This window comes from Melanaphis sacchari, unplaced genomic scaffold (genome assembly GCF_002803265.2).
Source record: "Melanaphis sacchari strain LSU unplaced genomic scaffold, SCAv2.0 Contig85_pilon_pilon, whole genome shotgun sequence".
In the NCBI taxonomy this organism is placed as follows: Eukaryota; Metazoa; Arthropoda; class Insecta; order Hemiptera; family Aphididae; genus Melanaphis; species Melanaphis sacchari.
Genome location: NW_020271605.1, coordinates 1,739,791 through 1,766,139, shown reverse-complemented (window position 1 = coordinate 1,766,139; position 26,349 = coordinate 1,739,791). Strand labels below are relative to the sequence as shown.

The window sequence follows — 26,349 nt, the reverse complement described above, 5'->3', positions numbered from 1 at the left end:
ATTATAGATCGCTTATAAAGTCAACTTTCAACACACACCAATAACCCACCCACCCACCATTTCTTCCGTGACGCAGCTGCATCAAATTAACTCCGTTCACGCCGCCACTGTATGCAATAACAATGTCACATGTTAAATTATATCGTGAGGATTGAAACCTCGTCATACATTTTCCTAACAAGCAATCTGATGGAGCTTTGCTCGACCCTCCTGTTAGCTACTTATTTTTATTAGTTTATTACTTTAATTATACAAGATAATAATTTGTATTCTATTATTATTTTCTTTTATTATCACAAATTGATACTCGTTTCAAGTTTTTTAAGGTAAATTTAAAGTCAAATATTTTATTAAAAAATATTTTTATTTTTTTTTTTTGTCGATCTTAAAAACAACTTGGCAGCAAATTTTATTAGTTACAGACTACAGTTACTAATTATTAGTTTAAATTAGCTAAATTATTTACAATATGTCATATTACAATTATAATAATTAGATTATATTTTGTTAATCAATTTAGTTGATTTTAAGAAGTTCAAAATTTTTTCGTTTTGTTCAGATAGGTTGAAGTGTAGTATAGAGGTTTTCTATTAAAATGAGGTTTAGTTAATTTTTTTCATATCGCTGACATAAGTTTAACAAGTTTTTAAAAAGATATAGGTACATAATAATATACCGAATTTTAATTTTTACTGAATAAGGCCTGCAATTAGAATTATCCGTGACGAAATAGATTAATAAGCAACTATAAAACACAATATAAATACACTAAATTATTCATAGAACTGAAACATTAAACTAGTAAAATTTATAAAATTTCTTATGAAATTATTACTATTTCTGTGATATCGCTGGTATTGGCGTTAAAATATATGCTGATTATGTGCAGTATTTTACTGTGCAATGTGAATTTGTGAAAATAGTGAAAAATTGTGAGAATGTGAAAGTTCGAAGATTAATTTATCTTATGCGGGCTATAAGAATAATTCTGTGATTGTATAGCATTTATATATAATTTGTTTCACGTATGAATTATGAAATACAGTTATAATCGGTTTTTAAAATGCATGTTTTTATACTTGATTTTTGTACATTTAAGTAATTTGGAATCTTTAATATAATGTTTGTACCAAAATATCATAGAACAAATTATTATATGCTTTCAAACAAATTTCTCATAGCTGTTACATACTTATTTTAATTGATAAAACAGTAATATTAGTATTATTAATTGAGAAATGTTAACATAGCTATGTACGTAATGTATAAATTAAATGTTACTAACTAAACCAAAAAGAAAACATTTACATTGCATACCATTACAAACTATGATATGATAAATATTATATATAATTTATAACATTTGTATATCTGTATTTATTACCTGTAGGGTGTAATGTCATAATTTATTAGTATGATGATATAGTATGTTATTATTATATCAAAATATTAGTAAGTGACGATATGTTAAATGAAACCGTTATTACTTATATTATTTATTATCATTTAATTAATTTAATTGATTAAAAAACTAACAAGTTACTTAGGTTAGGTAGGTACTTATATTAGATTTATACTACTGTTCAATAGCTGGTACTATAATCATGCGTGAATTGCTTAATTTTTTATGGTTTATTTTTATTTTTTGTCTATACGTTTTAGGGTTTGTGGTGTTGTGAATTACGGTAAATATTATATAAATTATATATATATATATAATAACATTAGTTTTTTTAAATTTATATATAAGTAATAACTATGAATATATCTAACATTTTTCGAATTAAAATATGAACTCCTATTATGCAATTTCCATCTCTTGTTATTTTATTCATTTTTAAACTATATGTTTATTGATGAAGTATCTTGTCAATTATTCAACTCGATTAACTATTTAATTAAATATATTAGGCTGTAAAATATGAAATTATTGAAACATTTTATCAAAAAGATTTTATGTAAGCAATATTCTAGTCGTAATGATCAAAGTGTCCATTACAAATTTTAATTTATTGATTTCACTTAATATTATAACAAAAATACCAAATAATAGTAATTATATACCTATTTATATATTATAACGTGTCATGTTGATTAATTAATTAATTTTAAACGATTATAACTAAACAATATTTATACCGCCAACTACCAAGGTTGAACTACTAGGTCTAAAATGCATTCAACTAGGGCATTATAAAGATTTTACTTCTCACTTTGATAAAGTATTTAATACTCGTAAATACAAATACATACCTACTATCTAGTTACCTTTTATGGTTCACATTGTTGTGTGTAAGTTAATACACAACTCATTTTGAGGGGAGGGAACTGTTATATCAACATATTTGGGTTGCTATCCGCATATTACTACAAGGTTATAAGCTATCACAAAAATATCTTATTTATTTGCACTTTTCAAGTTTTACTTAGGTATATTGTACAATTGTTGCTTACGTGTAAAAATAGTGTTAATATTATCTGTTATGATAAAAAGAAAAAAAAGTTGATTGTCTAAGATAGTTATAATGTACCTAATAAAAATCTTTAGTTCTTCTATGATATTGTGTTCTATTCTTCTATAGTTCGTTTGATTTTTACAATAATGTTATTTTGGTCAAGTTACACAAATTGGCAATTGTTAAAATTTAAAAATAAAATTAATTAATACTATGTTTTTGACAAAAGTTAATATTATACTAACTTGTTTGTGAAGTTTATATTTGAAGTTGATTATACATTTATACTGAAAACATTTACAGACAGCGCAGGCATTTGAGGTTAAGCTATATAATAGCGTCATAAAAATATTATTTTCGTATAACTTATTATGGTAAAATTTACTGTGATTAGTTTATCGTTATGGTTATGATATTTACTAGTGTAAAAGGTAGGTTATCAAAATATATAAATTATTTATTTTGTACATGTATTGCATTTATACATTGTATTGAAAAATATTTTGTTTTCCATATAATACAAAGTGATTCAACATTTATGTTACATATATTTTATCATATATATATATCCATAATAGAAAAAAAAATTAGTATAAAAGTTTTTTTATTTAGAAATATCAAAAATGATTAGTAATTTTTATATTTTTTTACAATCATAATGTAAATAATTTTCCCGAAGTATTTGAATACACAAACATCGAATTTCAATGAGTATAGTTTATGAGTTATAAGTATTTTAAATTTAGATTAACTAAGTAGCGAACAAAATTTTGCGGAATATCCGTATCACTCTACTCCAATTTTTTTAAATTTAAATATTTATAACTCATAAACTACTCGTATGAAATTTATATGTATCTGAATACTCCGAATACTCTCTTTATATTAAGATTATAAAAAATGTATAGGTTCCCATTTGAATTTTATATGTTGATCTCTAAATCCTCTTATCCCCTGAAATATTATACAAAATATAAATATTACTATAAGTACCTAATCATTTTAGATATGTCTAAATAAAAAAAATATTTGTTTAAAATATTTTTCTCAGCATTAATATTTATACAATAAAATGACTGTAACATACATTTTGAATTAAGTTGTATATAATGAAAAAAAAAACAAATTATCATATTTAAAAAATGTATTTAAGATTTTAATATACACTCTCATATTAATACGTTATCATATAATAAAAATTGTGTAAAAGTAACGTATTCTTCAATATATTACTCAACAATAAGAAGAACATGATTTAAGTTTTATTGTAACATTAAGGTTTTTATCCCATTCATTTTTAGTGAAATATTTAATATATAAATATATTAAATATTTAAAAACATTTAATTTATAACATGTAAATTAATAATAAAAAAAACTCATCTTATGATTAAGTACTTGTAAAAATGTTAGTTAATTCAACTTATTTTAGCATCGCTTTACATAAAGCAAATTAATTATTTTAAAGCTTAAAAAAATGATGATATTATTTATAGTGATAGGTATACTCATGGACTAATAACTATTTTAGTATTTACATAATGCTTTGAAAATAAACCTACTATAAATAATACCTACGTACATGGTCAGTTGATTAATGAAAGTATATATAGGTACCCACCTGATTACATAATTTCAACCTGAAAACCGATAGTAGATAATAAATTATAATCTGATATAGTAATATGATGCTCGACGATTATAATAATAATAATAAAATAAGGGGAATAAATGGAAAAGATCTTATAGAATTCGAAACACTCAACAGTGCAAGAAAGGGATAGTACCTATGGCTGTAGACGATGCATTTTAAACTGCTCCCACCGTCAAAGTCTCGGATCAGTCGGATCCACTCTGTAGATTATTCCAAAAACATGATTACGATCACACAGCTGAATAATACTACGATTCAAGTTATAATATAATAATAGAGTGTGTCTGTGCGAGTACGTGTGTTACCCGCGTTAGCATCGCATGTGCGATGGTGCCATATCCATCGGCTAGTGCGGTTGTCGCGGGTTTTTTGACGTTTTACTCATTGATTGTTCGAGGATCAGCCTTCGGCGTCTTGAGTACAGTGAGTGACAATATACGTTGAAATTATTTTAAAAATAAATACTTGTTTCTTTAAGAGTATTAATGTTTTAAATATATACATATTTATACTTTTTCTTACATATTTTCAAGTCATTACAAAACGACATTTAAAAAATAAAAAAATGAAAATATTTTCATGATTTTTTTTAATTTTTTTCTTTCTATGTATGACAGCATATCTTTTTAATTTATTAGTACTTTTCATTATGAAAATAAATATTTTCTGAAATTTTAAAGCATGAAAACCGAATTTTAAACTAGTATTTAATTAATTACAATTTATAAATTATAGATATGTATTAAAATGTATACCTATTTGAGCGAGGAATGAACAGATATATTTTGAAAGACTTGGGGTACACTTCACACCACTCATATAAGCTTTAAATACTTATAGGTATTATAACTATAATATTAAAAACTCGTTCGAAATTTTGGTTACATTGAAATTCTCAGCAAAATATTCTACCACGGATTAGTGAATAAAAAATATACGAGTATGCTATTATTATATATCAGAGAAGTAAAAAACATAACAATGTCCATAAATGTTATTTTGTGATGACTTCAAACTAAGTGAAAAAAAGTTCCATAAACGTTAATACTTGTATGTTAGTATCAACTTTTAAAAATTTAAAATAATCATTTTATTCATATACCTATTGTATTACCTATGTCATGAAAATATATAATTCATAACTATGTATATTTACTTTCTTTATACGCTCAATAATATTAAAGCTGGTTAAATGCGATAATTTTTATCATTTGTTATAAGTATAATCTTATATTATACATAATAATTAACGATCTTATTATTATAATTTCTATTCGCTGATCGCCATTCACCGGTATATAAATAAAAAAAAACCATGTTATTGTGGTGAAGCAATATGTATACTATAAAAGACAAGTAAAAACATATTTATACATTAAAGTATACTTGAAAAGATACAGTTTGTAATGATTTTTAGGTTAAAATAAATAAATTCGTTCCAACGAACTCGATTAAAGTTCTATACGCTTAGTACATTATTTTAAAATATCTACTACTCAACATGATTGTAAATAATATTGTAAATACTATTGTTGATAATTTTTTGTAGGGTCAACTCATTGAAAACCATGGTCATCAATCGCATAGTAAGCATTCAGTAATAACCGAAGATGGATATTTAATTAATTTATTTCGTATCAAAGGCCGCGGTGGCCCACCATTTTTGCTTCTTCATGCATTTATGGGAGCATCCGACCAATGGTTACTAAGAGATAAAAATCTCGATTTACGTAAGTAGCACTAGAAGTAGTATAATATTAGAGTGTTTCTTAAAAACTAAAATGTAATTCTGTCTTGGTTTTTGCAGCCTCAATTTTAGTCAACAATGGTTACGACGTATGGTTGGGTAATTTTAGAGGGAACCTATATTCTAAGAACCACACACACCTCAATATATCTGATCCAGAATATTGGAAATTTAGGTAAATTAAAAAAATATCACTATGTATACATAGTAATAACTAGTAATATTATAAATGAAAATAAATTCCTAAGTAATAAGTACAATAATAAATAGAAACTATTATATTCGAATCGCATATCATTCATAACTATACCTTTTGGCTATTTCATATTTGCTTGTATAGATCGCAAAATGCGTGTAAATAATACGTCTTCCAAGTTCATTAATTTTTGATTTGAAATGATGTTATAATAGTTATTGATTATATAATTGGTCGATTTATTACTCTTTTTCATATAGATATGTATCTCACAAATATTCGAGCATGTTGCTTAAAAAGTTCAAAAAGTTTTTTGATTATCTATTACATTATTCTCTTTAGTTAACAGTTGTATAAAACGTTGCAGATATTAGGTAACTAAATATACATATAACGATGTGATAATAATAGGTATGATAGGTATGTTTGTAATCTGTATTATATATAGTAAGTACCCATAAAAATGATAGATGTGCTTATGCTGGGGTATATCCATTTTTTGTCAGAAAACTGGTTCTCAGTACAATAATTCCCACATACTTAACTAATATACTTTTTTGTTTGCTATTCTTTAATTTTATCCTGTATATAATTTAAGTAGGTATATTTTTTTTTTTTTTTATACATTTCGCTATTTTTTGTTCCCTGTTTTTTCAAACTAATATATAATGTGATACTGAATATGTTCAGTAGAATCTATTATTTTCTTAAAATTAAATTTAAAAAAAATGTTATGTTCTTATTTATTATCAATTTTTTTTAAATCTCAGTACGTCAGAACATAATTTACGTAAGTTTCAAAAATTTCTTAGCCTCAATTTAACAAGTGTATAATTAACCTTTCCCCGGAAGTGTAATTTACGTACTCCAATTTTGTGCATACGCTAAACCAGGGATCTCCAAACTATGGCCCGCTAAACGACGGCAAATAATCTAAAATATGTATAGTTTGCAAAGTCATTTTCGCGCACACGTGCAGCAATTATCAGCTGTATCGGCTGTATCATAATTTATGAGCTGTAATTTATAAATTACATGTGTTCACACATTTTGGCCCGCTAAGAGCTTTTTTTTTATTTTATGTGGCCCTTGGATAAAAAAAAAAATTTGGAGATCCCTGTGCTAAACGGCCATTATATAAATTATAATTAATTAGTGGAACACATTTTACTTTGTATAGTTAAGTATATACCACTTTAATGCTGCATGACACGAGTGTTTGGTTTTAGTATATGATACAGTATGTATGTACATTAATATATGTATTATGTTTAACTGACAAGTGTAGTATGAACAAATAATTAACGAACATGGTATCGAAATGTGCATGGTTACATAATGATAACATAATTATGTATGTATTACGATTTACGTTCCACATTAGTAGTGGACCCTGGAGAATAATTAGTTTGATTTGTTCTCCACCCTATACCAATCCTTCACTCGACTCGTTACTGAAATTATGCCAATAATAATGAGTGCGCGTTTAATGATAACGAATATTTAAATTTAATTTTACACATAGGTACCAATTTATTTATTTATCTATAGTACACATGGAAACAGGCGTACCTATAGAATATACTGAACACTGTATAAACTTTATACAGTACTCAGTATATTATATATTTATATTATAAAGCATCTAATAGAAATAGTAACTGCCAGAATATGTAATTAATTACTCGTATACTTAATGTATTTTATTTAAAACAGCACTATGACACAGGTAATTAATTATATTTATTGTAGTGATTTCTTGTTTTACTTAAACAGTTGCTATTTTTTAATAATATGATTTACGATTATAACATCGTGACTTTTTTACATTTGTGTTTTAATTTTGAAAATGCGATACTTTTAGATCCATTTTCACGACTTGAATAAGTATTGACGTAATACAATTGGTCATCAGTAATCACTGAATGACTCGTGCAATTATTGGCTCAATATTTTGGTGAAAATAGACCTCTGCAGCGATTGTGATCAGTGGACTAAACTTGCCATATAACTATGAACTAACCATTAACTTAAGCTCGTTTTTAATAAATATATCATGGTATCGCGTACATAAATTAAATTTAATAATTCGAAATTACAAGAGGGGTAAAAATAAATTCGACTTATGCTTTTTTGAGTTATTATGCTGGCACTTCACGTAAAACTCGTGAGCATTGCAAGGGGGACTAGAAAAGTATATTTTCATTATATTAATGTTTTTCATTCATAACAATTTCATTGTATCTACACAATATTTATTTACACAATTATCGTAATAAATTTTTTTCTCGTAGTATTGATGAATGGGCATATTACGATGTCCCGGCGATGATGGATTACGTGTGCAACAATACTGAATACGATAAAATGTACATAGTGACGTACTCGTTGAGCAGTGCCATTTTGTTTGCCACCGCATCTGCAAGACCTGAGTACAACGATAAAATCATTGTCAGCTATCATATGGCCCCATTCTTGGCGTTCACCAAAATCCAATCTCTTCTGTTACGGATAGGCATACAGTTCGGAGAATTTTATTTGGTAAGTCATTTATTTGTGTCTATTTTTTCGGTTTCTCGACAGTGATATTTTATATGCATAAAATGGTGATCCTTTTAAGTTTTAACACACAACACTCATAATATTATTATTCCAATCAGTTTTATTTTTTTTTCTTGATACGTCTAAGTAAGGTTTAAACTTTTGCGTGTTAATTTTTAAAGTTACTTACAGTAAATACCGTTAAGTTCCCAATGCTATTTAATTATATCATAATTATTGTACTTGTGTTAAGAGGACTTCATACAAGTTTGTCGTCGTCTCTGCAGAAGTACATAAATATCAAATTTACGTTCAACAGACCATGTTTAGCAACTACTAACTATCGATTGTATTAATATTATTATAATATGTGAAAAGAGGACAAACGACTTAGTGAAACAAAAAGAAACTTTAGGATGATTTATTTTGAAGAGTAGAATTAATATATTCATCAATTGGATATTTCAAAAATAACAAGTAAACTTCAACTCTTCTATTTATACTAAAGAGATAAGACTGAGTTTTATGCATCATTATTGGTATTGGTAGTTGTGCGGAATAAATTATGTAAAGCTTAAAAATTATCTTTGAACTCGTTTTTTTGGGATAAATATCCTCTGAGGTAATGGAGTTCCAGATTAGTGAAGCAGAAAATTAGAAATATTCTTACAAATGTCTTCAGAGCTTTATAACATATTGTTTAAATGCGGAAGTGAAAGTCAAATTAAAGGCTAAATCTTTTTTGCTATTTATCAACCCAAGGCTTAAATTATTGATGACATACATGAAATTTATGGTAGACCGACACCTTTAGTGACAATGAAATTCGTCAGTACCTACCTATTAAATTATAATCCAATTGAATTAAATTAATAGTAACCAAAGAATTTAATACATTTTTCAATGACTGATTGTATTTATAATTTATAAAATCTATTCTTATTGCCAAAATTTTATTTTGACTGACAATTTATGGTTGATACGTTGTATGATAATATTTTTGTATTAACGTTTTATAAGTTTGAATGATAGTACCTATAATATAATAATTATATATTGCACGCCATTATTTTGCAGGCAATATCGCGGAGCACCAAGAATCACGAATTGTTTCCAAGAAACCAATGGTCAATGAATTCTATATCGCTATTCTGTAATAAAAAATCAATTTTTTTAAAAGCATGTGTAACTTTGCTGTCTGAATTTTTCGGATTCGATACTTCTGGAAACTCTACAGTAAGTACCTATTTCTTAAGTTATAATTTTTCGCAGACTATATACGTCAAATTTATGTAATTAAATAATTGTGTATTAATTGTATATTATTTGGTCGATGTACGTGGGTATAATCAGGAAAATCATTATTCATTATTTTTCAAAAGATAAAGAAAAATATTTCAAAAATGTGAAAAATCAAATATTTTGATAATGAAAACTGCGTAGTAGAACAATTTTTTTTTATTTAACGGCGCGTAATAATAACCACCAAATGTACAAATTGCATGCACACATTTTATTATTATATGCTATCTACCACTAAGTCGTTAATCTTACCTACTATTTATCAGCAAATTATTATTTATAATATATAATTGTTCTAAAAAAGCTTTGATTTACTTCTTAAAATGCATTAATTTCCTCTATATAAATATGTCAGAATGTTAGATGCCAACTGAAATACAAATTACAATATACCTAATAGTGGTGATCAGTTTATGTACTTGAGTTAGGTAAAAGCAAATTGTAATATGTTCGAAGTTTTTTAAATTAAATAAAAACAGTGCCCGTGTTATAACTTATAAGTAAAAACCGGATTTTTATGCAGCTAATACTTAAAAAACGTTCAAATTTAAGTGTTAAAATGTGCACTATTGTTCAAAAACAATATTTTCATTATAGCCTATAGGTACTTCAAATTTTATTTTTAATAATATTATTATTTATTAGTTGACATTTTTTATACTAAAATATAAAATTAAAAAAATTTAATTTAATTTAAATAAAATAATAATTAACTGACAATAGGTATGCGTATATATTGTATAACTAACTTTACAATATTTGATTAATATTTATAATCATTTACATTTCCAAGTTTTTTTCCATTAAGTTATATCCAATTTTTGGCATTTTAAATCAAATGATATCAAGTACCTAATACACGAGTTGACTACGGATGCAGCAAATAGACTGGTATCGAACTGTATTTGTGTATATTATATCGATAATTTATCGACTATTGTAATACCTACCTACCAATAGTCATTATCTTAATTACGTCATATTATATCAGTAAAATAAATTTATAATTATACTATTATATATAACGTAGATCATACAGCAAAAATAATTGTACAAAAGTACTATTTAGCAAATTTTTATAAAAAAAAACCCAAAATGTGCAATTTTGTGTAAAAACCCCAAAACATGCAATTTTGTTTAACATAAAACTTTCTTTAATCTGTATCTCTTGATTTGGATTTGTAGCTTATTTTTATAGAATTTAGGACACGCCATAAAAAGACACGATTGCACGGAAATCTGGTTTTTACTTATAGGTATATGAGTTACTAAAGAAAATATAAATAATAATACAATTTTATAATGATGAATTATAAACCTATCAACAATAAAAAAAGATAATTTTCTGGGAATTGAGGGGTAAACCGGAAGGGATGTAGTAAAACTTTTAAATGTTTAATATAAGTTTTTTTTTAATTCCTATGCTTACTGTATAATCCTAGAAAATGTTGAAGGGAGAGAATGGTGAACCTTTAACTGCTTAGGTACAACATTGGCGGTGATATTAAATTAAGTCTTAGGTAAATATTGAATTGAGTCTCACTTTTACTTTTGGGTTATTAGAGTTAAGCACGATTAATATTTGATCCAATAGTTGAGTTCCTTCTGCTATTAAGCGTTATTTAGGATACATCAAGTGGAACTTGCCTGAGAAGCATCCTGAAAAATCAAAAATGTGCGTGCTGCTTGCTTACACACTGTTTTTTTTTTTTAAATTTTAAATAGTAATAATAATAAGAAAAAATAAACTAATTAAAAAAATATAAAACTAATAAAAGAAATAATTATTGGGTGTATTAATGTATATTTATAATAATTAATAATGTACAAATTTAAATAGTTGTTGGTAAAAAATTAAATGATACTGATTTTAAAAAGTCAAATCTACAAATTTATTTATTTTTATATTTATTCATTTGCTTCGCAAACATTTTTGCTAATCCAATGTTTCATTACATGGTTTTATTGCTTTTCTTCGTAATTTTGTATTAGTATTTGATTGTATTCCTAGTATAGTGTCAACAAAAATCATAATATTTGGACGTCTCTAATAAAAATATATAGGTATATAATTTTGCTTAATTTATTTCAGGCTATAAAAATAATTATTATTTTATATTATTATTATCTTATCTATATGGACTCAAAAGATACCTATTTAGATAATAAATTGGACTCTATTCAAAAACATAAAAGTAGGATGGACTCAATTCATTATTATCCGACATTGAATAGGTACTAATTATATTTGACATTGGTTAGGTTTGACAGAATTCATTTCAGTAGGTAGGTAGTTAGCAAGACGAGTAACTATTTTTCATTATCCATGCGACATCCAGTCATTAACACTTCAAACACATTAATAACTATATGGTTTTATGTAATTTCAGAAAGATCTAGATTTTAAATTGACTTATTCAAGGGCGGGCGTATCGTTGAATAGTATAGACCATTTGCTTCAAATGATTAAAGCCAGTAAGTATAGATAATAATAAATAAAAATATTAACTTAAGTATACTTTACGCGTACCGTTAAACTGTAGGTAAGTTGCTTCAGCAGCTTAGAAAACACATATTTTGATTTTCACACCGTAATTATGAAATGTTATGACACTATATAGTTAAATAACACTTTAATATTTAGAATAAAGTTTCCTAGTTTTGAGATTCATCGTTTAAAATATGTAGATTCTATAGTCTATACTGATGTTTTATACAGAGAATTTAATAACTCGTATTTAGGGTTATGATTTATATGTATTTTTAAAACCAAAATATTTATATATGTGCTAAAATTTTAAAACATGTATTACCTACCTATTCTAATTTATTATCTAGTGGAATTTTAATATATTAATGACAAAATATGAAAAAATATGTAAAATCAAATATGGCTCATTTTATCAAAAATGTTGTGAAACGAATTAACCACTTGCCAAAGTTAATTTATCGTACCATAGTGAAAATATGTATTTATACTTAAGTCCGAGATTTACCTGTATTAAATCAATAATTACAAATATTACAATCATTTTTGCTTACGATAATGGCTCTTCCTAGTGGAAAATTAGATTTTACAAAATAATTCAGCTCGAATGCTCCATTTTTGACACTTGTAACTAGAATAAATTGATTCAGCTGATTTATACAAAATAAAATAAAAAGTTGAAAGACCTGTATAGAATAAATTTGATTAATTTTTCGCTATAGATCTAGAATTCTAGATTTTTTTTTTTATGGGTACATTTCTCTTTCCGTGTTTGTTTTTTTCGTAATTTCGATTAAAATTTTATAATTAAACCAACTCATAACTTCTAAGTAATCCTATTTTACTGTATTAATTATACTAAACCAATCATTAATCATGTTAAAACGACACATATTATATATAAGTAGGTAAATAAATTTCATGTATTTTTAAAATAAATTGAACTGCATGTCATTCAAATTACCATAATTTATGAATTATGAGGTTATGACCAATTAATAATAAAAGAGGTGTTTAGGGACTTTTAATTGTGTATGCCATTAAGTCCATATAATATACCCTAAGTTCAAACCAATATAATATCAGTAATCATATATTGATTTTATTATAAGCAATTTTAACTTAGAAGATTAATTTTATTTATTGTAATAAATTATTGAAAAATACAATATCTGCCTAACATTGATAAATATCCCTCTTTAAAATTGCATGAACCGATGATACCTATGGTATGTGACATTCACGAAAAATATCCTTATTATACTAAATTTAAAACTAAACGTCACGAGCATAACCCTTCTTTTATTAGAACGAATTTATTGAATTAGTTTGGAGAAGTTGATGCCGCAACTTTATTTTACTTAATCATCATTATTATTATTACCACGGGATGTATCTATTGCAATCTGTACCTAATAATAAAAAGTTTATATATAACACTCATGAAGTATCTAGATAGTCATGAGATACTAAGACTAGTAAATACATAATATTTAAGTTTGAATTAAAAATATTCATCTGAATCTTTGTAAATAAAATATTTGCTTAGAATAATAATCCAAAATCGTAACGTTTAAATTAAAATATAAAACAAATCGATTACAATATTAATAAAATTAATATATTTTATTATTTTATGAAAAATTATGTATAAACAAGTCCCCATGATTAAAAGCACAGTGCGAGAAGGGTGTATTTTTTTAAGGAGGGGTACTAATTTTATACTTGAAGCATAGAAATTCAAAATGTTCTATTGTCAAATTACTGATTTTTCGGGAGAAGCGGTTTTCTGTATTTCCTTTTTTATAATCGATGTAGGTTTATTGAAACCCAATCAATGTTATGTAAAAAAAATAAAATAAAAATATTAATTGTCAAAGTAAAAACTTTATTTTTTGAAATTTCAAAATGTACGTTTTGCAATAATTAATAATTGGTGCTATTTTTTTTAACACGAAGATGTCATAACACAAATGTTTTAAATTTACTGATCATGTAAAACAGAGAATTAAATAACAATCAAACCATTTAAAATATCATAAAAGTATAGATATATATCGTTAATATATTATATGAAGTTACTTAAAAGTTAATACTAACAGCTATACCTATAATATTGTTCTGACGTGGCATTATGAATTTCCCTACATACGTAGGTATAATAATCGTGGTATTAATGAAATTTCATTACGAATTTACAGAAAAATTTCAACATTACGATTTAGGACATAATAAGAATTTGGAAAAATATGGACAAACCAAGCCGCCGGAATATGATCTGCGAAAAGTCACGTCACCCGTTGTATTGTATCACAGCAAGAACGACAGGGTAGTAGACAGTGGTGTAAGTCGTCAATTGAATTATATATTTATTTTATTTTAAGTGCCTTCTGGTTAATACTAGTTTAAAGTTGAATTTGATGAACATAAAAACACATTGCTGTTATAAAACAGTCTGACTAATATCGTCAGTCTTTATTAGATTGGCGAAAAACAACGTACCAACAATAACTTCCTACTTTTGAACTGGATTGAATGAAATAAATATTGAAAAAGAGTGAGCATGTTTTTAAGTCCCTAAGCCACGGATCGCGGTACATAATAGTATATGTAAAATGTATATACCTACCTTCAAGTAGGTGGTAGATGTTGAAGGTGTATAAAACATCGGAAAATAAAAAAACGCTATAAACAGTTTTTATTTGTTCAGTAGATAATACCTCGGTTCATAATAAGCCAAAAAAATAAGAGAAATTTATGACAATTTTTTAAATTTATTATAGTTTCTAATTTTGTCCAAAGTAAGCGTAGGAACAAAAGATTACCTTATTATTATCGATGATTTAACTTTAGTCTTGTTCATTAACTACATTGAATAATTATAAATAGGTAATTCTGTAAGACTCAAAATATATCAGACTTTAAAGAGATAATATTTTTATATCATCGAAACCATAACATTATGTTAGAGCAGCTATATGCGAATGCTTCGCCATGAAATACGATATTTGTCAAAAGGAGTGTAACAATTGACTGGATCGAAAACTGTTATTGCTCAGTTTGATTATAATATTTAAGATAGTTGAAGAAATGAAATTAATTTAAAAAAATAGTACTTTTAAATTATTATTTTTGTATACATTTAGAACAAAAGCACTGATTCACTCTAACATTTTCTAAACATAATCAAACCTGTAAACAAATTATGATCTTATTTATAACTAAGTAACTAATGTTTGATTTTATTGTGTTTTAGACCATACATAAGCTGATTTCGGTTCTACCAAAAGTCTACCGATCAATAATAATTCCTAATGATAAATTCGGTCATATAGATTATGCATTTAATTTAAATGCTAAAACATTTGTATTTGATTCGGTTATTAACATTGCAAGACAATTTAGAATCGCTCCCAGCCGTTCTCAGTATGGTTATTATTATTATTATTGATAATATTTAACTAAATCTTTTAATTATTTTCAATTGTACTTTTTTGTTTTAAAACTTTGTACAATCATGTGTTTTTAATGAATTATACCAAAGTATATATTATAGTATATTATTTTATTTTAATAATATTATAAATAATTATGATATAAGATTTATAATATAACAAAGTATTAATAAAATATTTATTGGGTTAGTCGAGCTATCGACATTATATCATGTACATTGTTTCAAATAATTAACAACTCAATAATATTTTAATTACTTATATATTAGGTACATTCATCTTTAATTCAAAAATACAGGAATAGCTTGTTTATTGTAATATATATTATATAATTATAGCAATATCACAACTATTCATATTGGTCATGATTTTAAATTTCTTTGACATACTATCGACTGCAGTATTATCAATAATTATATTTTATTAATTTTTATAGAAAATACTATCATACAAAAGTAATTAAAAAGTAAAAACATAATTATACAGATTATTTTAATTTTATTAGATTTCTGTTTTTTCTCAAAAACACGGTTTTGCTAGTATCTAATAATATAATATTATGTTCTGTTTAGCTGTCTTACAATTTAAATAATAATTTAAAATAATTTAAGATTCAATAAATAAGTGAAATATTGAAGAGTATGTATAGCAGAAAATATATACACATATATATATATTTAAGGCATTATTACATACTTTATACTTACATAAAAATAATATAATACATAGTAAAAAATGAAATAATTTAAAACATTTCTTAAAGCGTCACTGTCTCTCCACCATTGATTTGATCATATCTTACCAAAGTAATTCTAGGTACTAAGTAGTCTTTAGCAGATGTTATGGCTTTTAAACATAACCCATAAAATAATTTTGGCTTTAATGACAATTCACCATTAACCAAATATCTCCAGCCCAAATGGTTACGACAGTTTGGGCATAAAATGATTGTCCAAACATACCTGCAGAAAAATTAATTATTATAGTAATGAGTAACAAAAAAATAAATAATTAAAACAAAGAATTTATTATACCCAGGGAACCAGCTGCATTCAGAAGACGGAATTCCAATTGATAACGCATTTAAATCCTGGTGCAGTTCAGTTACTGTAATCATGTCATGAATTATCCCCCAAGAGTTACAAAAAGTACCTTGTGGTCCTTCAGGGGACATTGGAAATACACTGCTCATATTGCAAACTACAATACCACATCGAGCACACATGAATTTTTGCAATGATTGCTAGAATAAAATAGCATAAGTCTATATTTTCTCTACTTTCTAAACTATTTCTTACAGTCTTATTCCAATACTTTAGTTCATATTGAAGTCGTTGGTTTGTTGACTCGATACCAAGCAATTCGCTTACTTGCTCTGGAGTGAATATACCAAGTCTTGCTACTTGAAATGACAACAAATTTGGATCATCTGAGATGTTTACATCTTTATCTTTAAAATATAATACATAAATACTTAAATATTAGTGGTTCAAACCTTTTTTTTTTTTATTAAGTATAATATGTTTTAATGTAATTTATATTAAAAATGATTTAATCTTCATTGTTTTTTAAGTATAATGAATTAATTATTTTAAAATTGAATGCAAAATACACAACATATAGTATAAGAAGCTGCTAAGTAAAAAAAAAATAAGTAGCAGTGGCATGATAGTCTATATTTTTTCAGAGCAGGAATTGCCATTAAAACCGTGTAAATAATAAATATTGATGTTTTTATCAGACAGGATTACTAAATATTTATTGAATTAATTAATATTCAGTAAATTATGTAGATAATACTTTTGTGAAGATCATTGACATCATATTTTAGAAATTAAGTTATAAAAAAAACATGCAAAATTTTTATTGAAAAATTAAATTAAAACCGGTAATTATGGTAGTGGATTTATTTATTATTGCGCAGACTAGTCTTTAACTCAATTTTGTGTATGCAGTATAAGGTTATGTACAATGGGCAGGAAAAAAGAACTGTTAATTATCAATAGTGGTACCCGCCTTGTTTTTGAATATCAGAATACCAGAATCATTACATCACAATAATTACATAAGTTTAATAAAAAAATCAAATCTTTGGGTTAGATGTAATGACTACTTCTAATAAAGAAAGATGGCCTCATAGTGGCAAAGACATTTATAATAAAATCCTCAAAAAACAAAACTAAAAATATGTAATGAGGTATTGGTTATAAAAATTGGTAATACCAAAATAAAAATACTTTGTCAAACTTTATATAAACAATTTCTAAGTAAGAAATGACTCAGCTTTTTATAAAATCTTTAAGCACTTTAATGAAGTAATATTATAAATAAAAGCTAAGTAAATTGAATTAAACTACATTTATTTTATGTCAATTATTTATTTTACATAACAAAAAATAAGACGAGCAAAATAATTAAATGGAGTAAGAACTCTACAATTAATTAAAAGTATAATAATTAACACTTCTATACTTTTCAAAATCATTCTTCACCAAGGAAATAAATTGATACAAAATAAGCATATTTTAATTAAATTTACACAACATTCAATCACAATATCACTTCTTAACAGTGCTTGAAGATCTAATAAATAACTTATTATTTTTTTTTCACTAAATCATTTTTTACACAGAGTTTAATAAAATGTTTTTGTTGTTAAATGATATATTATTAAAAAAACAGTTGATAGTTTAGTCTTACATAACATTTTAACTTTTTTGGTGAGGCGAGATGCCAATTCATAAACATCAAACTGTTTATAAACCCAATATGGCCATTGAGTTTGCTGCATGTCTCTCTTACGGCATCTAACAAAATATATACATACAAAATATTAATGTTAATTTGGTAAAATTCATATTTTTCACTATTGTAAAAATGTATTACATTTCACCAAGATTCAAATGACGTTTCTTTGGATGTAAGCACAATTTATTATACGGATAAGATAATGTAGTATCTGGTATAATTTTGATTTCAGCCAAAGCAAGTGATTTTTCATGACTAGAAAAAAAAAGGAAAATTATAATTACACTAAATGATCATATTTATGTGCTGACTTAGATAAAATTCACATTTATCAAATTGAATTAAGACCTGAACCATCATTTAAATATTGATTAAACTTGAAAGGTAGTTATTCATGATGAGTAATTAAAAATATGTGTGAAGAAAAAAATTGTATAAATAATTTTGTACTTCAGTTATTACAGAATCAAGGTAAGGGCAGAGCATAGCATTTTTGAATCCGTAAATATTGCCGCGCGGGAAATAGTCTCATCAAACGGGTTTATATTGTTCTGTGCTTATAATAGGGTTTATGCCTTACAGAGTAATATTATTCTATACAATACAAGTTATTTTATAAGTATGATTATTCATATGATTGCATTTATTGTTTCCAATTAAAAATACACCTTAAACTACTTGCTTACATACTTAAATACTTAAAATAAACATATATATACATAAATAAATAATACTGAAATGAAAAATAAAAATAAAAAACTAAAATTTTTGTTGTGACTTGATGTTATCAGTGTACATCAAATGTTATTATTTATTATCATTAATTTACTATTGGTTTTATTTCACACTGTCATCTGTAGATCTACAGCTTGTGGTTTGTATTATTCTACGTTATACTTTTGAACTTCTCATATATTATAATATTATAATACACTATGTCCGAGAAAAAAGTATGTATTGTAAATATTGTTATGTACCAAAATGTGAAAGTACATCTATTAAAACACCAGATAAATTATTTCTATCAGTACCTAAAGATAAAAAAAAAAGAATATTATGGTGTAAAGTTGCTGGAAGAGCTGATATTGAAAGACCTAATAATCATTATTACTGTTGTGAAAATCACTTTAATGTAAGTATATACCTTATTCTTAATGAACTTATAATATATTTTTTTCATGAAAAATTCTGCAAGTACCTATTACTTATTTACCTAGTAAATAATTTTCTTAATTTCAATGGACAAAATACAATTTACATAATACAAATACAACTTATTTAACAAATTATTTCTAGTTACTTTATTATTTTTATTATAGCTAGAAGATGATCTAGTCAACTATATTCGATTTAAAATCATGGACCTATCTAATGTGAAACACCTTAAATTAAAGCCAAATATTATTCCCCATAAGTTTGACTGCCAGACTGACTGTAAACAAATTACCAACACATTACCAACTAGAGTAGTCTATAAAAAAAGAGCAAGGCGTGATTTGGTTAAAATAGCAGTAAATAATACACCTGAATATAATATTAGTAAGTGTTATAATCATAAAGTAATAATATAGTTGTACTTAATATGTATATACAATGATATACATGATTAGTTTTTTTCATTGTGAACTAGGTATCTAATAGTTTCTAGTTTTCTATTATTAATTTGAATATAAAGCAACCTATATTTTTACTAACTATTTTAAAGCACATTCTGCCTAGTTAAAAAAAAAAAAAGTATTAAGTAAACATAACTGGTGCATGATAAACATTACTCAGTATTTAACTTATTTCTAAACATTGTGTGTATATATATATATCATAAACTATACAAGATACAAGATTATGTTCACTAAAATACTATATATTTATATTTTATGTATACTTGAAGTTATATATAAAATTTATTTTATTTGTATCAGATAACTCAAATGAAGTAAATGATTTCATTAATTATTTGACTCCATCAGAACCACTATCAAAAGAAGTCAGAGTCCAAATCAATATAATTAAAAATACATGTACAATAAATAAACCAAAACCTTCCACTCGGTCAAAATCTTCCCAATGTGATTTAGGATTAGCATTGACTAAAATTATTTCATCTGTTAAGTTTGGCTCAATTAAACATAAAGAGTTTGATGAAAATAGTGAATTGGAATCAACTTTAAATTCTTTTCTTTCAAATTGTGACAGTCTATCAAATGTATCTTGTTCAAGTTCTCAAAGTTATATTGAAAAATTTTTTATTGAAGATGAGTCAAATAAATATAAGAAACTTAGTTATGAAGTAATGTGTTACCATATTCAAAATAACCCTAAACATTATATAGGTCTAACCCATGAATGGTTTGAACATGGTTTTATTACTTTACTAAGTTCAAATTCTAAAATTTCTGAAAGAGATATACTTTTAACTTTAACCAAAATTCGATGGAATGACTCTTTTAGTAGATTAGATGATATATTTGGTGCTTCAGAAAGTTATAGTTGTCGTATTTTTTGTAAAACTATTAAACTAATTGTTGGTTATTTTAAAGAATTTATTTACTGGCCAAACAAAGATGCAATCATTAAATTATTTCCTATCCCATTTCGCTATAGATATTCAAACACTCAAGCCATTATTGATTGTCTTGAAATTGAAATTCCTAAATCCTCTGACTCGGTTCAACAGTCATTAACTTGGTCAGATTATAAAAAATGTAATACTCTTAAATACCTTATATCTTGTACGCCTGATGGATTTATACATTTTAAATCAGAAGGGTATGGAGGTAGATGTAGGATGTAATACTAGTAGAGAAATGTGGATTATTAGACTTGGTTCCAGAAAATTCTGATGTTATAGATGATAGAGGATTCAAAAATATTTATCATATGTTATCATTAAGAAAATGTAAAAAGATTCTCATAAGCGCGACCACTAAGGGGAAAAGCTACACTGGATATTGATGTCATGCGTAGGCCATGCCCACTAAAAACGTACGCGTACCTTTTTAAGTCCAATAACTCAGTCAATTTTAATTTTTAATAAAAATTAAAAAATACAGATATTTTTATTTACTGTCTGTAAGAGATTTAAGTAATAATAAAAAATATGTTCAGGTCCTAATTATATAATGATGTTATGTGCAAGTATTTGGTCCTTATTTTTTTCATTCTTTTTTAGATCAAATTATAAATAAAATGTATGTAGATTTTTCTTTCTTTAAAAAAAAAAAAGAATTTTGAGTCAACTTTAATGGTTGCTATTTATTGTTAACATAATTTTAGAAATTACAAAGCAGAGTACATAATTTTTATAAATATATTTTTTTTTGAAGTTAAAGAAAATAGCTTAGCTGTCAACTTGTGTGCAGGAGTAGGCTTAACAATACAACCAGAATACAGGTGGTTAATTCAGTGGGAACAACAAACAAGTAATGCTTGATCAATGTCTGGTGAAAACTAGATGCTACTAGTTTGTTTTATTAACGTCAGTATCATAGTATATTATATTATTTAATATAATATAATATAAATTATCTTCATTAAAATATAATGTCTCTATACCAATGGTTCCTATACTTTTTTCCATCGCAGAACATAATTATTAGTTATTATAAGACACGGTACACTTTGGATAAATATTATCTACTTTCTAAATAAAAGTGGTTTATAACTTATATATATATATATATATATATGTATACTAAGTTCAAGTTGTTGCAGCACACCTTTTGGGAAACACTGCTCTATACAAAGCTATTTTACAATAACTTCGACTGCAGTATGTAAAAACATTATATAATGTTGAAGTTTTTGAAAATAATTAATAATTATCAGTTACCTTTGTGGGAATGGATTAATTTGTAAAATTTCAAAACGTTGATGGCCCATAGCTTTAATTTGAAATGATTCAGTAGTTTCTATATTATCAGAATGTTCATAAACTTCAGCAATTGTTCCAAATGTACGCTTGTTTTTATTACTAATAAAACATAACAATGATATAATATTTTATACAAATAATTAATTATTTATAGCTTACAATTTGTAACAAACTCCAAATGAACGATTACGGAACATGACATACTTTAAAAGATGCTTAATATCTGAAGAACGAGCTACAATTGGCAGAATTTGTCCAGGTAACAAATTTAATCTTAAAAAAATAAGTGGAATTGTATGAATAACACCTTCTTCATACACTGTGCGTCCAGTAGCTTCAAGAAGTCCATCTCCTAAGTACTAAAAAAATATACAATAATAAGTTATAAAACTATACAATCACATTGATGCACTAGTTTTATATCTTAAATAAGTTTTTTACATTAACATGTTTTCTGTGTATCATATTTGTAGATTTACACTTGTCCATGTGTTGGAAATATTGGGTTTATTTAAAAAAAAAAATAAAACTTGAAAACTCATATGTTAAAATATTAATGTACGATTTGAATATGTTGAAAATTAACCTTATTGGAGACATTAACAAAAAATGTATACTTCAATTGCAACACAGTCCAAGTTATATTACATTGATTAAGTTACATTAGTTACACGGCATATCATACAGATAATTGAGATAATTGGAGTCATTTGGTACAAGTAAATAATGTTAAATATTAAATTTATGTTGCATACAGAGGATGAATGTGTTAAAGGAAATAATATTACATAGAACAGAGGTTGCCAAATTCTTTATGGCACGACTCATTTAAGAAATTATTTAAATTTTGGTGATCCACAATAACATAATGAGTGTAGCTAGTTTTTTTATTTGATGACTATTTTTTTTTGCTTTTTTGATTTCAATCACCATATTATATCTAAAAAACTATATTATTTAAAAATATAATGTGACCCGCGACCCACTAAAAATATGATCGTGATCCATAGTTTGGGAACCTCTGATATAGAGGGTAAAAATAATAAATTAGTAGTTTGTAAAGGGCTTAGATTGCTTATGAAATTTCAAAAAAACAATAGTACAGAATGTAGGATTTTATTACATATAATATGATTAGATAATATTGACACAGGCAATATAAAAAGAGTAAAAAAAAAAAAAAAATATTCACAATATAATTTCTAGAATTATATAGCTTGTATGAATATATTGGTGCTGTAATATAGATTAGCTAACTATGTTTAATTATTATGTGCAACTAATCATTGTTTTTTATAAGTGATAGATTAGTTCTGGAATTTAGGTTTGTATAATACCAGTTTGATTGTTATCATTTAAAATAATTTAAGTACTAATAAATAATTTCATATATTAAGATTAATTTTAATTTAACTGTTAGTGTCTATTTATTTCAAAAAATTAACTAATCTGAAAGGGTGTTTAACTACTGATCAATAGATTTTATGCCTGTAATAGTATACTGTGCAATTTACATAACATTAAGCTTTGAATAAAAACATTTATTTTTTTTTTAAATGCCTAGCTATTACTGTTTTTAATGATAGACAATGAATGTTAAATCACCTGATGTGCTGCAGTTAAGCTTCGGTCATATGGTGTTGATTCTGGATCTAAATGTAATCAGAAATATGGGTTATTTTATATTTTCAAGAAATTTAGATGTATAGTAAATAATAAATTTATGTTAAAAAATATTATATCAAATATATTTTATACTTACAAACAAAATATGTTTCATGTATAAAAGCATCATTTATTATTTGTACATTAGATCTAGAATAAAAATTTTAATTAAATTCAATACAATTAGGTACTTATTAATTTTTGTTATTTAAAAAAAAACTGTTTTAATACTAAAATATTTGTAATATAAACACTATAAATTGAAACTGAAGTTGAATACATCAAAAGTAGTTTGTTTTAACCTAAAAATTATGTTAGAAAGTTAAATTTTAATAAAGTATAAATACTAATATAAAAGTGTAGGTGGTGTTTACATTTTGATAATTTTAGTTCACTTATTAAAAAAAAAAAAAAAAAAAAAAAATATAAGGGATTTCTTGACAGTAAAATTATTCTTGGTTAGTCCTGTAAAATAATTATTGATTTTAAAGTACCTAGTCTATTTATTAAACATGAAATAGCTTTAATAACCCATATAAAATTTTAATTTTGGGTTTAGAATCACTATTGACAGATCAAAATGGATCGGAAAGTCAGGGTTATTTATTTTAAATAAGAGAGTATACTCTCGAATTTAGTTATATGAAAACATAGCATCAATATCAATATTAATACTGTTAAAGCCATTAATTAACTAATAATATTAAAATTTACCTTTTTTTTATAAAGAGTAAAACTATTATTAATATATAATTTTTAGAATCAAATTTAAATTAAAAAATAATGTTGATATAAATGATAAAAGCTGAAGGTGAATTTATAGAGTTGAGCAAACTTTAAAAGTTGAAAGGAAGCAATTTAAGCAATTAGGTATTTAAAGTTAATCACAATTCATCAGAGGTAAAATACAAAATTTATTTTTAGCTATGTACTTTATCCAGAATTATAACTCAAGAACGAAATATTTACTATTGAACATCTCCAAAATCAAAGTCTTTAGAATGCTCTCATCACTACATACTACATAGACATTCAGGAGAGTAGTTACTCCTCTAAGGAGGAACCTAATATTAAACATTCAGTTCGGATAATCAATAATAATGTTATGTTCACAAAATTTGTTGAATTACTTGTCAAACGTCTAATTAAACTCACGAGTACGATAGAAAAATTGAATACTCGACTTATGACTAGAAATAACACTCACTCATTGCCATTGGTCCTGTTATTTATTGAAAAGTTGCGGATAATATCTTGGTGTATGAAGTCTTGGGATTCAGATAAATTGTCTATATCAATTTCGTATTCAGAGATTTCGGAATCGGACATATTGACTACGTCTGCAAACAACGAAAAGAAACGACTGTCAACATCCAGTTAATTAATAGTTAATTTAATACGTTAAATAGATACCTATTGTGTAATCGGTATCTTTCGTATAATTTTCGTCGTTGTTTGACGTTTGTACACTGGTAATGAAAAGTATTAAACGAAAACAATCAACAATATAAATACAAAATAATTATTTATAATAATATTATAAGATAATGAGCATGATCATAATAACAAATAGCAATAATAAACAAGCCAGAAAAATATTACAGTATCAAACTATCAAATATTGTGGAGTAGAATAACCACGGAATAACCTGAAAGTATACTTCAGAGTGAGCACTCAAAACTCTTTCGGTTCATTGGAAAATCAGTGTGTCCATTAATTTATCAAAAATAAAAAATTATTTTTATCTAGTCACACTAATTTGCTAATGCTTACATATTATGTTTTTAATAATCTGTAAAATTTTTGGAATAACAGTCTCGCTTAAAAAACGAAATAATGAGAAACATATTTTTACTGGCAGCACTGATATTCCAATCTGTATGCCATAAGAACCCGTGTTAAACTCAAAAAGTGTCCTTTCTGGTTGTTCTGTGGAATAACTTTGGTATATGATAATATTTTCACGGCTGTGGCGCTGGAGTAAGTTCTGAATATCACCCAACAATGTTAGTATCGATTTGCATCAACTTCGACAACGAATATTTAATATTTACTGGCATGAAGTCAGTGACGAGATGACTCGACGTGCCTACATAGTACGTATATAGAATATAGACATATAGTTTAATAACTATAATAATAATAGTATAATACACTATATTACTATAAGTATAAGGCATAAGCTATAACGGCTGAAGCAGTAAAGCATAAGCCATAAGATATGT

The 26,349-nt window shown here is 25.4% G+C and overlaps 2 protein-coding genes across 2 annotated transcripts; one reads left to right on the top strand and one right to left on the bottom strand.

The window, feature by feature from the left end:
• Window positions 1–4,372: 4,372 nt before the first annotated feature.
• LOC112602241 (lipase 1-like) lies at window positions 4,373–15,888 on the top strand. Its single transcript, XM_025350205.1, has 8 exons — window positions 4,373–4,533; window positions 5,660–5,840; window positions 5,918–6,032; window positions 8,348–8,594; window positions 9,672–9,830; window positions 12,287–12,371; window positions 14,586–14,728; window positions 15,641–15,888. The coding sequence occupies exons 1-8, from the start codon at window positions 4,438–4,440 to the stop codon at window positions 15,833–15,835; spliced, it is 1,221 nt and encodes a 406-aa protein (XP_025205990.1). The 5' UTR covers window positions 4,373–4,437; the 3' UTR covers window positions 15,836–15,888.
• Window positions 15,889–16,394: 506 nt separating this feature from the next.
• Window positions 16,395–25,989, bottom strand: LOC112602237 (protein cereblon-like). Its single transcript, XM_025350201.1, has 11 exons — window positions 25,537–25,989; window positions 25,331–25,463; window positions 24,221–24,273; window positions 24,064–24,110; window positions 22,618–22,817; window positions 22,417–22,557; window positions 18,726–18,842; window positions 18,540–18,646; window positions 17,138–17,289; window positions 16,874–17,082; window positions 16,395–16,801 (listed from the first exon to the last, which is right to left on the bottom strand). The coding sequence occupies exons 2-11, from the start codon at window positions 25,450–25,452 to the stop codon at window positions 16,597–16,599; spliced, it is 1,353 nt and encodes a 450-aa protein (XP_025205986.1). The 5' UTR covers window positions 25,453–25,463; window positions 25,537–25,989; the 3' UTR covers window positions 16,395–16,596.
• Window positions 25,990–26,349: the final 360 nt, after the last annotated feature.